This window comes from Toxotes jaculatrix, chromosome 13 (genome assembly GCF_017976425.1).
Source record: "Toxotes jaculatrix isolate fToxJac2 chromosome 13, fToxJac2.pri, whole genome shotgun sequence".
Taxonomy (NCBI): Eukaryota; Metazoa; Chordata; class Actinopteri; family Toxotidae; genus Toxotes; species Toxotes jaculatrix.
The window spans coordinates 8369633-8383528 of NC_054406.1; the positions used below are offsets into that span (position 1 = coordinate 8369633).

General features: G+C 40.1%; 2 protein-coding genes across 2 annotated transcripts; one reads left to right on the forward strand and one right to left on the reverse strand.

Annotated features, from left to right (window-relative positions):
* Positions 1–464: 464 nt before the first annotated feature.
* Positions 465–2848, reverse strand: cfap20 (cilia and flagella associated protein 20). The gene is made up of 6 exons (XM_041053605.1): positions 2668–2848; positions 1507–1586; positions 1300–1411; positions 977–1165; positions 746–859; positions 465–629 (listed from the first exon to the last, which is right to left on the reverse strand). Exons 1-6 carry the CDS (start codon positions 2749–2751, stop codon positions 624–626), a joined length of 585 nt encoding a protein of 194 aa, XP_040909539.1. The 5' UTR covers positions 2752–2848; the 3' UTR covers positions 465–623.
* Positions 2849–8721: 5873 nt separating this feature from the next.
* On the forward strand, positions 8722–10889 carry LOC121192247 (G-protein coupled receptor 20). Its single transcript, XM_041053839.1, has 4 exons — positions 8722–8907; positions 9176–9432; positions 9541–9673; positions 10302–10889. Exons 1-4 carry the CDS (start codon positions 8722–8724, stop codon positions 10887–10889), a joined length of 1164 nt encoding a protein of 387 aa, XP_040909773.1.
* Positions 10890–13896: the final 3007 nt, after the last annotated feature.

Here is a 13896-nt window from a genome sequence, read left to right on the forward strand (position 1 = left end):
TCCACTTCCTGTTTCTACATCACTACTGTGCTGTGTCTGCTTTTGGAAAAATTAGTTGAAAATGCAGATTTAGGTTGAACTGTCTTTCAAGGGTTGAGTTTGTGACTTATTACATCTTGCAACACGAAGAATCAATGTATTGCTAATTTGTTCATACTGTAAACTGAAATCCAAAGTGAAACAATATGTTTTGGGAATGAAAATCATTTTCATAACCTTTCACTTGAAATTATTTGTGTTATTTGATAAAGATTGTTTATATTTGATGAATGGATTCATCTGTTTTTCTTTGTATTTTTACTTTCTTCAGTCTGTTGGCAAGTAACTGAAATTTTCTGGTTATTTATCAACACACAGAAGATGGTTGTTGTAGAATCTGTCTCAAACTATTGTGCCTATTGCAAAAGCATCATCAGATATCATCATCTTTTAAGACCTATGCACTGAAAACAAATAACAGGTCAGTCCATAAAAAAAACTTTATTGTGCAGAGCAACTCAAGACGGCACTCAAAACTCCAAAGTTCCAATATTACAAGGTTTTAAAGTTCACCATATATCTACACAGAAAATTTTACAGCTAAATATCACATCAGGTCTGGGGAAACAGTGCAGGTTGAAGCTCTACTGCTGCAAGAAACAAACAGGCAACTGTTAGACCAACACTGTCCATTATCTGCATAAGTATTATACTATATGAACCGTATATCAAGTCAGTGCACATTTGTCAGGACATTACATCTCACCTTGGCCTTCTGATTCTGGACGGGCAGATACAGTTTAAACTCTGCTGGAAGCTCATCCTCAGAGTACAGTCTGTCTGAGAAATACACCCTCCTTATTCGACAGTTAGCGTGGATCTGAGAGAATAACAGATTAGACATTAACCAGTTAGAGAGAATACATTTACAATAAAGACCACCAGTGAAAGTAGCGTCTGAAGACAGCTGGTTTCTGGTCTGTGTCTGTGCACTGACCTGTACCCGCAGCGTCTCAATATAATTAGTTCCATAGGCCCTCCTGGTGAAGTCTGACAGGTTGAACTGTATCTGATTCCAGCCGTCATCCAGCCTCATGGGCATGGTGCAGATGAACGGCTTCACTCGTGTCGTGCTCTGATAGTTACTTGCCCGAAACCGTCGCCTAACGTTTTTATCATCTAACACCTGAGGGTTGCAAAGATGTGGAGAAAGCATGAGTGACCATGAATCCCACCACTACAAGTTACGTTAAAGAACAAAACCCCAAAAAAGAGATTTGTTATGTGCATATATGCAAGACTATGCATTTGCTTTCCCACCTGGACTTCAAAGGTGAAATACTTCTTTAGGTTCTTGATGATCATGACCAAAAAAGGAAGCTTGATGCCCAATGTCTTCTTGGGGTCTGCAGGACATGTTATATAGGTGGTACTGCAGGAGTCACAGGAAAGAAGATGAGAGAGGGGAAATAATGAGTGTGTTTGCACAAGCTGACCGGAGCAGAAGGATGAGTTAAACACACCCACCTTACGTTTGTACCTTCAACCTCCAACACCAATGAGTGGATGTCATTGTCTGTGATTCTCTTGATGTGGCCATTTCTCACCTGTGAACACAGAAATATATGAAATTTTCTGGCTTTATATGGAGAAATCACCTGTTTCTTTCTGGTAAAGGAGCGGTATCAAGATCATACAATTTGACAGGTATTAGTTTGTTGCAGAACTATCTGAACTGGTGTATATAATGGTCAAGGGAAACCACAAGACAGAAATGATAAGGACATTTTAAAGGTATGATTGAGGTCATTTGCAAACAGTGTCACAGTTACATAGTTTGTCAACCAGAGAGAGCAATGTCATACTCAGTACATAAGGTGACATGGTCTATAAAAGGGAAAAAAAAACATTTACAGTTATTTATGTCACGTTAATGTTACAAATAGCAATCAGCTGACCATATTTTCTAACCTCTCAAATCTGAATATCAGTATTTGCCTCTAATGTCCTGTATCAGTCAGGCTAAAAAACGAACGATCAAGTCACTGAATATTGTAAAGTCCTTTCACATATCCAAGGTATTGTGATATAACCTCAAACTGTCTCAAACAAGTGACATCCTCCACGGTTTCTATTATTAACAGTTGCTTAGCAACAGCGCCTTCTGCCCACCTCGTACCCTGCAACACACACACTAACGATCAGTGAGAACAGGGGCCTCTCTGAATTGAAATAAAGAGCATTGCGTGCTCAGATTTCCGTATTTTACTAGCGCCACAAGTTCCCGAAATTCTATCTATCGCGATACTGGTGCTTCGAACCTCGAATAAACTGTGTTTAGTTCCAAAATATCGAACACGTGAAATACCAACTGGGAGGGAAACTGAGAGTATTTCAGAGCAACAGCAATAGCTAAATATATCCGGATGTGTATTTCTTACTTTTGTTCTTGGAGCAGAAGAGCCAAACTCCGGAAATTTACAGCTGTTAAAATTCATAAATTCAACCTTACTCAGCTGGCTGAATACTGGATCCAAAATATATTTCACAAGACATTATAATTAATTGTAATATAACCAAGCATTAACACCAGGATATGCATCGCTAGTTAGCTTTAGCACGACAAGCTATATAAGCTAAGGAAGCTAGAGGTAGGTTCAAGGCGTTTCACTGTGAGTCGCTGCTTACCTTCTTTTCCCATATCTGAAGAGGTTTGCTGCCGATGCTGTATAAGATAGATAAAAATCCGCTTTGGAATGTGTTTTTAAACATCTTCTGTTTTTAGCCCGCTGTCTCTTTGCACATGTGTCTACTACGACTGTTGCTAGTAGGCGATACGTTTGTTTACAGATTTGGTTTCCGTTCCCAAAGCTACCGCTTCCGTGAGATACTAGATATTCCGTTCCGCTGCCGAAAATTAAAAAGAAATTTCAGTTCAATAAAAATCAAACCGATTGTCTGTGTCTGTTAAATTTGTCGTGTATTGAGATGTCTTTACATTTCTGTTTTATGGAGGCGTTAAATGAAAAGAGAGGAGTGGTTACTCCATTATTTTGGTGTTGCTATGGGACATAATCGCTTGGCCTTGTTTACACCGGCTCTTAAAAAGTGACACATCTCGGTCGCTGTGGCAACAGAATGCTGGAGTGTCAGCCACATTCAACAAGTTGAATTAATTTCTAAATAATTTCATTCAATCTCAATTAAAACTCACTGGCAATGATTTAAGTATTCAAACAGCGCTTGGAAGTACGGACAAATTTAACGACAATGAATTGTTACGGGTAACGTACACATTCCATTTTAAAAAATGCAGTTCAAGCGCTGTTACAAGCAGTTTTATTAGATACGAAAATAAATTGTAATAAAGTTATGTGCTTAAAAGGACAGGATAAAAACAAAGGCGACAGTCAGAAGAGGCAAAACTACAAGAGAAATTCACCATTCACCCAACCTATGGGTGGCCACACCCAAGTATTCACCACACACCTGTCCATTTCCAGTCCAGTTGCCACACCAAACAAACTTATCCCAAGTACAACCACTGGAAATCAGAAGGACGACAGAAGGACCAACATTTGATGGGCTGTGTTGAAGCAGCTTTCCACAGGTTTCAGCCTGTGTGCCTCACACTAGAGCATGATAAAGAGGCTCACACGCTTGGCCTGCTTATTACCTAACCACCCCCACTAACACACCTGTTTCCCCGTTAACCCACTGGATCTCCTGGATCCTAAAGTGTAACACCCTGAAGACTACTAAAACTACTATAGGCCTATTTTGCCGTTTATAATGATCAGATAATATGTAATCGATTGTCAAGTAATCAAATTGATTGACTTTTGCTTTGTGACTTAGCACATTATCATGCTGGAAGTAGCCATTGGAAGATGGTAAATTGTGGCCATGAAGGGATGCACATGGTGAACAACAGCACTCAATCTGTGGCATTCAAATCATGATTGATTGCCATTAAGGGGCATGAAGTGTGCTAAGAAAACATTCCCAAAACCATAACACCACCACCTGCAGCCAGGACTGCTGACACAAGACAGGTTGGGTCCATGCCCATCAGCAGAAATCCAGGTTAATCAGACCAGGATATGCATTCTGAGTTTATTCTAACCCTTCTCAGAGTGGTTTTAAATAGGGGTTATCAAAGGTACCCTGACCTTTCTGTCAGCGCTAACCAGTGTGACCATTCTTCTCTGACATCTGAGCTCCTGTCGTGTCTCCCTGACTTTATGCACTGCACTGCTGCCACATGATTGGCTGAACGGATAATTGCATGGCACAGTTGCGCAGGTGTTCCTAATAAAGTACTCTAGCCAAGTGCATGTAATCTAAAATCCTTAAGATAGATCAGCTTCATTTCCCTGGATTAAGATGCATTACAAAAAGATCAGTGAAAACTGGAAAATATTAGAAGGGGTACTCCAGTGGTTTGGTATCGCACTTTCATTAAGTTGTGGAGACACAGATTTGAAACGAACTATCTAAACTGATGCAGCAGAAGCACAAATATTATGACTTTTAATCTCTAGTACATGGATAGCTTCTTTCTCTGCTCCCAGTTTGTAAGACAGACTTGCTGTTTAAAGTCCAAGCCATGAAAATCGATCGAAAATTGTTGGAGTTCCCCTTTAAGTTCCAAATACAATAATAGCAATGGTCTCTAGAAATAGATTTCCCACACAGAGCTGTATTTCTGCACTTCTTTCACCTAGTAAATCTCACTAAAGTGTCAAGTGGGACATCCTTCCTCTCTGTCTCCAGCACTTTAAACAATCTGGGCCGGGACAGATCTGACAATGTTTCAAATATTTGAACAAGCTGAGAAACATTTGATCAAACATTAGCCAGGCACTTTGCACCATGACATCACTAACAGGGGGGGAAATAAATCAAAAGTCCACCATTAGTTTCATAAGGACTGACGCTGAGTTGTTTGACATTTTATCATGTACTGTACACAGATGCAAGCACACAAATGCACCTGGATATATATATTAAAACACATTTTGGAGTGGTGGTCACCTCTCCAGTTGTTTATGTTACTGTGGTTTATGAGGTGCTGCTTGTCTCCAATAGTAAACCTGTGTTCAAATGAATGTAAAAGACCTCTGCGTTTTCCACTCCATTTCTTTTTCTACACGTGCTCTTTCTGCCTCTCTCAGTTGTCTGTGTGTAAATTTTATGTAACTGGTTCACAGGCTGGCAGCGTAGTAAAAACATCTACATAAACAGTTTACACTTCTTTGTCTGTTTCTCACTTTTATTTTCCCCTCCTCTCTTCTCTAATTGAGTCAGGTATTTACACAGAAACAAACAGAGGTGGAACAGAATAGATATAATTTTTTTTCCCTTCAGACCCTTCCAGTGTTGGACCACCCCAGAGACAGCTTTAAATAAATTTTCTTGAAAACCCTCTTGAATGAAATAGCCCATTCCGGCCTCTCTTTTCTTTTGTCTCACAGAGACTAGAAAGTCTTTCTGGCTCATGGTAATGCAGATTTTTTTCTTTGTCTGTTTTGCCTGGCAGTCACTTACTCACCTCTCATTTCAAATCCTGTTGCTCCCAGTTCAACCAGCAGCTGCCTTCAGTGTATATATCCTATCCTAACATACCTGCTGATTTCCTTCTGCTCCTTTCAAGGCTGTTTTTGACCCATCCAAGCATTTTTGCAGCCCTCCGTCTAAGGCCCCAAGACTTGGTTGTGCATTTTGTCTGCCTCTGCCTTGTTTGTGATTCATGCTTTTGGGCCCAAATCTTGTTTTACTGAACCAATATGTTCTGCTCTTCTGTTTCCCTTCCTAATCCTTCCTTCCATCTTTTCCAACTCACTATTTCAGTTATTCAAAGGGCAACGAAGAAGACAATGAGATCAGGGCAAAGCAGGGATAAAGGAGGTGAGAATGGGAAAAGGGAGTTATTATGAGGGGAAGAGAGATAGCGAAAGAATTAAGTTTGATAAAAGAAGCAGAAGAGGGTTGTAGAGGAGAAAGAAGTTGAGGATGTAAAGGAACAAAAGAGGAGAAATCCTTTTCTATATTTTCTATGATGTGTGGCATGAGAGAGAAATGAGGAGGAGGTCCTGCTGCCTAACTCTACTCTCTCCCTCCTCAGAGAGGTTCACATCCAAACTCTCTACTCTCTCTCTCCTGTCTGTCTACTGACCAAAAGGAGGCACAAAAATAGAAGGAGAAATAAAAGGGGAAGACGTACAGCAACTTTACCACTCCAATGTACGGGCCTAAACATCATAACCACTAAGAAATTGTGGGTGGATCTAGTACATGATTTTTTCAACCGTTACTTGTCTTCACCAGGTATGTTTCAGGCACGTTTTTTAATCTGTTGACTTTTATTGTTTGACCTTTGTTTTTCTTTTTTTTTTTCAGATAAGATCAGATTATATTATAAATTTTAGCTCACCGTAAATAATGAGCACATACTGACCACACAGTCTGCGTCACTCTGCCCCATTTACTTAGTTACGAGTATTCACATTTAGGATCTACACAGTTTTAAACTGCTGAATGCCGAGCAACTCCAACTTGATGTTTTGCATCTAAGGGTGAATTTTCAGTGGGATGTTGTGCGAAAACAGGAGCTGTTATTTATTTAAGATTACACAGAGAGATATTTCACTGTCTTGTCTGAAAGTGATGGGATTTATTTACTCAAGGTTTATTTTAAACTAAGTGATAGATTTGATGGTAAATATGATTCAATCTTAGCATTCAAATATGAATCCAGAACCCAGGCAATCACGAGGAGGTACACTTACATCCATAAATTATTTGCAGATTTGTTGTTTACCGTTTATTTTATTGGATCCACTTTAGCTGCTGCCATAAATTGCTAATCTTCCGTCCATACATTAAAATATTGCTAAGTCTAAGGTGTTAATAATCTTCACAAAAGGGCAGAAAAATGGCTGCATACTGATATCTTGTTCCCAATTCTTTGTTTATTTTACATGGATATAAAAAAAAAAAGGTAGAATAAGAACAGAATTGGTCATGAGATAGCAGTGTGCAGGTATTTTTCTGTCTTTTAATCCAGGCCCTTAGCCATATTTTATCCAACTGTCTGTACGATGATGAAGAGTGGAAAGACCTTCCTCAGCAGTACATGTTAACAGATAGGAACTCATCTGTCTCTGGTATTTATAAGGAAAGGAAGGACATTTCTGGCCATAACCAGTGGTTCTGTCAAGTAACTTTTTACAGTAAGCTTTGATTCAAGCTAAATCCATCTGGTTTTCTGTCCAGGTTTTCAGGTAGAAACTGTCTGGCTTAAGAATGAAAAACAGGGTTCACTCAGATGTCAAACTCATAAAAGTTTCATTCAAACCCTTCAAATGCGTTAGCTCATTTAGACAATTTTGACATAAAGGCAATTTTGGTACAGATGCAAATTTGTACAATTTGACTTTTGAAATGAATTTTTTGCCATAAAGGTTAACTTTGAACTTTAGTCGTCATATTCAATCAGATATCCAAGGGATGTCAAAACATTTAGATGAGAAAGTAACAGTTGGATCTACAAACACAACAAACAAGTAAGGAAGAGGAAACAATAGGTAAAAAAAAATGTAAAAACTAATACAGATACAGAAATCTTTAAACACAGACACACAGCCAAGAAGTCCTAAAAGTGTTAAAGTGGATAAAATTATAACTGCTATGGCACTGCCAGCTTTGATTTTACACCATGTTATCTATTCTCATCCTCTGAGCTAAACCAGAGATTGCTTAAAATTCTTAGTCTATGTTTAGTTCATGTTATAGTTACACTCTTCTGAAACCTCTTCTGGGTGAGCAGCGTCTGCATGTTGAGTATTTTAAAGCCTCCACTCCTTTAAACAGGAAGCCTCACATTCATCAAATTTATGTGACTCGTTCGAAATAAACGTATATCTTGCGTTCAACTCAAAATGTGCCAGAGGTGTGCTGAAACACAGCACACACTGACATGTTTCATATTAATACCATACACTGTGTTTAAAGTAACACCTCAGGTCATGTACTTAACTTTGCTGAAAGTGTCACATCCTTTTAGAGAGCATATGAAGATGGATTCAGTTATCTCTACAGTACAAGAGGATGTTGTTTATAAGAAAAGTCTCCCTCTGGATTAACTTCTGCAAATGTTGATTACTTTTCATCCCTAGACGTCATTACTCTTTTAGTTTTTAGTGTGTGTGTGTGTGTGTGTGTGTGTGTGTGTGTGTGTGTGTGTGTGTGTGTGTGTGTGTGTGTGTCTTGTAGATTCAAACTGTTCAACTCTTTTTAAAATACAATATAACATGGCTGACTCCAGGGTAAAAGGTTGAGGCATTTGTCTCCAGCAAACATTATAGGAGTCTTGAGTTTAAATTCCTGCTGGGAGTGTGTACCACAGAAGCCTGAATATTATAGAATAATTTGAGCAAAAATGGTTCAAAGTAGAAAGCAACAGTACAAGTTTGGAAACAATCCCAACATGCTTTTGGCCTTTAAACTAAAAACAAATGAGTCGGAAAGAACTATTAAGCCGTTTCACCACAATGACCAAGTCATCATTGATTCAAAAGTGGTTTTATTGCTATCATGCTTTCTGTAGTTGCCTGTCAAGAAAAGCTAATAATGACATCAAAGGAAAAAATAAAGATGATGCTGATTTCTCCGCTTACTTCTTGATTTCCCTTGTGCCACTCAGAACCCAACCAACTGCTCATTCATACTTTTCAACCAATGGAGAGTCTTCCTGCCAACATCAGCTCCTCTCCCACCACTGAGCCCCTCTTGCCCCTCCTGACTGCAGGCCCGGCTAACTGCAGCACCTCGGACCAGCGGTGGGGGGCTCCGCATTTGCACAGGTTAGCCCACCTGGATGTGCAGCTGTACCAAGACTTCTACGCTGTATGGGTCTCTCTCATGGTGAGACATTCCATTTTAACTATATCAAAAGGATACATGTAGTTTTTAAAAGATTTCTTTCAGTGAACGGTATATCGTTTTATCAAGAAAAAAGTTACTTACCAAGAATTACTGTAACAAATATGATGGCATTCATCCAAAACTCTCCTCCAGAATTCTCCTGAGCAAGGCAATAAAACCCTCAAATAATCACTTGACTCTTCTTGACTATTAGTCATGCACATCCACAAGTATGGGAGTGCTAACAGTCCATTACTCCCTGCTGCAGGTGTGTAACTGTCTCATGCTGGTGGTCGGCGTGGTCCTCAACAGTTTGGCTCTCTATGTCTTCTGTGGGGCCTCCACCCACTCATCAGCCTCTGTGGTTTACACCATAAACCTGGCTGTAGCTGACCTGCTGGTGGCGCTGTCACTGCCCGCTCGTATTGCCCTGTACCACAGTGGAGGGAGCTGTGTGGCTTGCTCCTACGTTCATACCTTCAGCTACTTTGTCAACATGTACTGTAGTATCCTGTTTCTCACCAGGTGGGTGGGTCGCTCCATTATTCAGCTTATGATGTGAATGTTGTTTGTACAGAAAAACTGTTTTACCTTTTCTTTTCTCTGTGACTCCCCTTCTTCCCCTCCTCTCAGTATCTGTATAGATCGGTACCTTGCTGTCGTCCATGCGTCCAGCACTCTCCATCGATGGAGGACCACAGGAGCAGCCAAGTGTGTCAGTGCCACAGTGTGGTTCATTGCAATTGTGGTCACCTACTCTTTCCAGGTGAAGATGTGTGCACTACAAACACACTGAGACAAACAAAAAACGCACTGAGACAGAGATTTAAAAAAAAAATTAATCAATCTCAGTCGACAAAATCAGCCATGCAATAAACTGGTGGACATGCAAAATGAAAATCCCTCAAATCCAGTCGCCGCTTGACAGAGTCCAGAATTACATAACAATTTCTTCTGTTGAAAAGTTTAAGCTTTTGTTGGTGGCACTTAACTTTGTTATCTGAAAAGGTAATCACTGTTAATGCCAGTTTCCTATTAATTCAGTCTAATCCAAACAAAAAGGTTTATGCCTCACTAGAAACGCACGCTACATCACTTGACCAAAGGATTTTTTAAAAGTAAAGACCTGTTCAGTGGAATTTGCTAAGACTGGTCCTAAACTTCTAGTCATGGCTTAAACAGAATAAACTTAGCCATGAGACCTGTTTATAACATTTGGTACAGCTTGTTGGGAGGGGGGTGCAGCCTGGGAGGCCCACTTCAGGTGCAAATATTCCCCACTTAATGGGTCACTGTGTGTTTAGAATAGTGAATGTGATCTTAAATCTTAAAATTTAGAGAAAAGGTTGAATCCTTGTATATCCCCCTCCCTTATTCTCTCCTCCTCTTTCTAGACCACAGCGTTGGAGTTTAGCACCTCCTGCGTGCTCCTCCCTGCCCTCTTCTACCTCACTATCCTGGAGTTCCTCATCCCCCTGCTCGCTGTGGTGGGCTTCACCCTTCGCGTTGCCTGTTTTCTCTCCTCCAGCCAAGGCCTGATGCCCCAGCAGAGCAGAGCGAGGAGGGCTCGTGCCATCAGGCTTTTGGCCACAGTCCTAGTGGTCTTCACTGTTTGTTTCACGCCCTTCCACATCCGCCAGGTGCTGGTTTACTTCCGGGTCAAAGTTGGAGGGGAGGGGCTGGGCCAGGGGGCGGGCCACGTGCTGGCCTATCACATCACAGTGACCTTGAGCAGCCTCAACAGTTGCATGGATCCAGTGGTTTACTGCTTTGTGACGGACAGCTTCAAGAGAGTATGGAGGACCAGGAGGAGGGGAGGCAGGGAGGGGGACGGGGAGGCTGGGCACACAAGTGGGGGAGAAGGGGACAGGAACTCAGTGAATAAATGTTCGGGTACGGCGCTGGCGATAGCTCACAGCGTGGCCACTCTCACTCTTACTAGCACACCCCTCTCTGCAGCCAGCATGGACCAGTCTGCATAGACAGGTGGCCACCCCTCGTCACCTGTGGATGGAACAGTCTGGAGAGACAGTTGGACTCACCAGCAGTGATGGATGGAAAATAGAAATATAATATCTCCTCAAGATGAACAAAATAAACCACTTTGTAAACAATACTACAGTGGCTGTGTCCCTCCATCCATCTTCCTCCCTTTATCTCTCCATGTTTTCACCCGATCATCCCTTTGACCTTGTTGGGGTGTTGTCCTGAGACGGGTGAGAACAAATACTGGACCACAAAAGGACGCTTTTGCTGTGAAATTGATAAACTTATATTAACGGTAGGTATTACTTGTGATCTTGAGGGTTGCCCCTGCAAAATCCCTGGTTAAAGTCTGACTGGGGACTGTTGTTGTCCTTCCCCATCTCCTGCTCCCTCATCTCCTGTCATCTCTAACTAAGGCCTAAAGTTTCCTGTCTGTATCCTCAATGCTACCCATCCAATTAAAGTGAAAATGTCAAAATGCAAAAGCAGCAGTTTCAACAAAGTCTTCTGGCCAAACTATGACCTTTTAAATGGAAACAGTTTGTTGTGTGCTGTCCAACATTTCTGTCATTGTGTTTGACCAGTATTCCTGAGTAAAACCAAAGTGGAGGTTAAAAACATTCAGAAAAGATGACATCAACAACATTAAACCGCATAATGACGTAAAAAAAAGAGAGAGCAAAGCAATGGGACAGAGTCTTGAGTCGACACATTAAATAAGCTGGAAGAAAAGTTCTCCTCAGAAGTATAAACACTTGTAGCAGTCTCTCGAGTACATAGTGTGGCTCTGTTTAATGCCTTTGTTTATCATTTTACAAGTGTGCAAATGGAAGAGTGTCGTCAACGTCATACAGAAAACTTACATCAACAGCACCAGCTTTAAAGGAAATTATGAAAAACAAAACTGCAATTTGAGTTCCAACAAATGTTTTATGTTCTACTTTATTTTTCTGACTTTTCAGAGGCCATGATGGTGTGGCTCATAAAACATCTGGCAGACAGGAACATAGTTTGATTCTTAAAGTGCTTTCTGTTGACCCATATGGGTTGTTTTAGTTTTTAATTTGTTTCATAATTTTTCGATCTGTGGAAATTTGGGAAAGCACTGAACTGAGTCAAAGGACTGAAAAACAACACAGTGACTTCACCAAGTTTAGTTGACACTGTACATGTATATTAAAGATTTAACAATATCCTCAACATTATTTGCTCATAGCTTAGCATTTCTCAGTGACTTATTCTTTTGGTTGCTTTTCTTTGAGTTTCTGTTCTAAGTGTTACATGTACAAATCTCCTATAAACCTGTGTACATAAGCACATGCTTATTCTCTGTAGAAGTGCACATACAGGTATTTCTGCAGCTGCTGTTGACGAGCTTTAATATCGCTTTTCCTGTTCTACAATGATATTAAAAAATACTAAACTACATTGAATTATGCGATCAGTTACTGGAACATTTAATTAAGATATGCATGAAAATCTAAAATAAAATAAAAATAACGAATCAGTTAATCATCAGCTTCAGTCTGATTTGCTCCACCAGAGGACAGTGTCTCACCACAGCAGCAGGTTGCGTTGTCTGCAATAAGTTAGTACGCAGACTCACAGTGAACGTAATGAAAACAGACAGTGAAAGCAAACCAAATGATAATTAGATAAGGAATTAGATAATGATTAGACAGATGATAAATATGTTAAAAATATATGTATAACTACAAGTTTTGCTCCACACAGACTTCAGCCATACTCATTTGAAATAAAGTGGTGAACCTGTTAGAAAGGGCTGGTTCGTAATGATTACAAATGAGAGAAGAGCTGTTCACGGTTAATCATTTTCAAGTGAAGAGTCAGTTATAACAGGCATGTGAGTCACTAAATTTAGTGGAATTTCCCTTTAATTCCTCCAGAGGGGCAGCAGGTCACTACAGTTCACTTCTGGGCCTGTAAGTTTATACCTCTACATAAGTGCATAACACACACACACACACACACACACACACACACACACACACACACACACACACACACACACACACACACACACACACATATATACTTACCATCAGCTGGTCCTGCTGTCAGATGATGAGTCTGGACGCATGCACACACACAACAGTTTCAGGTTCCTCTTCTGGTTTCTTTGTATGCAAAGAGAGAGGGACTGTGACCCTGTGTGTGAGAGAGTAATTGGATTCTGCAGGAACAAAGTTTTCTGATCTTCCTCTCTTTCCTCAGCAGCCTGACCACATTGCATCATGGGAAACCATTTGGCTGCTTTGAAGATTGCCGAGCTAAGATGTTTTGTCCGGAAAAAAAAAGGGTCCTGAAACTGCAGACCAGCAGGTTATTTCACCAGCAGTCACACAGATAATAATGCATAACATACAATTCCTCCCTAGATATGAATATAGAGTTTATACTGCATGTGCATAATCTCAACCTCTTATAAATTTTTTAATTCACCTTTTTTGAGACAAAAGACAAACTGAACAAACCCGCCTGTATACATGACTAGACATTTATGTCACACACATGACTTACTGACTCAGTTTTGTAAATAAATGTGAATTATAAAAAAGAAAATAAGACGTTTTCTTCTTTTTGTGTGTAAAATCTACAAGGGGCTTTCTTGTCAGCTGCTTGTGTAAATCAAAATAAGCTTCAATCATTTCTCATGGTAAACACTCCTAAAACACTTAAGAATACCCATCTTGCTAAGCAGTGATTAATACCTCTTAATTGTCTTCTCTTGTCTTGACATTCCCTGGTACACACTATGGTGCAGATCACTAGTTAAATCAGCTGAATTAAATATATGTCTTTAGGGGTAAATGACCAATTAATTACTTCCACTCATGATAAATTCTTAAAAAAAAAAAAAAAAAACTCCTTTTAACCATTCAATAAATCTTGTGTGGTAATAACCACATGAAGCAAACACAAAACACTCTCCTCACTCTGGTCTGGAGAAGAATGTTTTCACTCTTTCTTATATTTTGACTT

Coding starts and splice junctions, on each gene's coding strand:
- cfap20 (XM_041053605.1), bottom strand. CDS start 2,751: ATGTTTAAAAACACATTCCAAAGCGGATTTTTATCTATCTTATACAGC. Junction 1,587..2,667: donor TTCAGATATGGGAAAAGAAG/GTAAGCAGCGAC, acceptor CTGTGTTCACAG/GTGAGAAATGGCCACATCAA. Junction 1,412..1,506: donor GTTGAAGGTACAAACGTAAG/GTGGGTGTGTTT, acceptor TGACTCCTGCAG/TACCACCTATATAACATGTC.
- LOC121192247 (XM_041053839.1), top strand. CDS start 8,722: ATGGAGAGTCTTCCTGCCAACATCAGCTCCTCTCCCACCACTGAGCCC. Junction 9,433..9,540: donor AGTATCCTGTTTCTCACCAG/GTGGGTGGGTCG, acceptor CCCTCCTCTCAG/TATCTGTATAGATCGGTACC. Junction 9,674..10,301: donor TGGTCACCTACTCTTTCCAG/GTGAAGATGTGT, acceptor TCCTCTTTCTAG/ACCACAGCGTTGGAGTTTAG.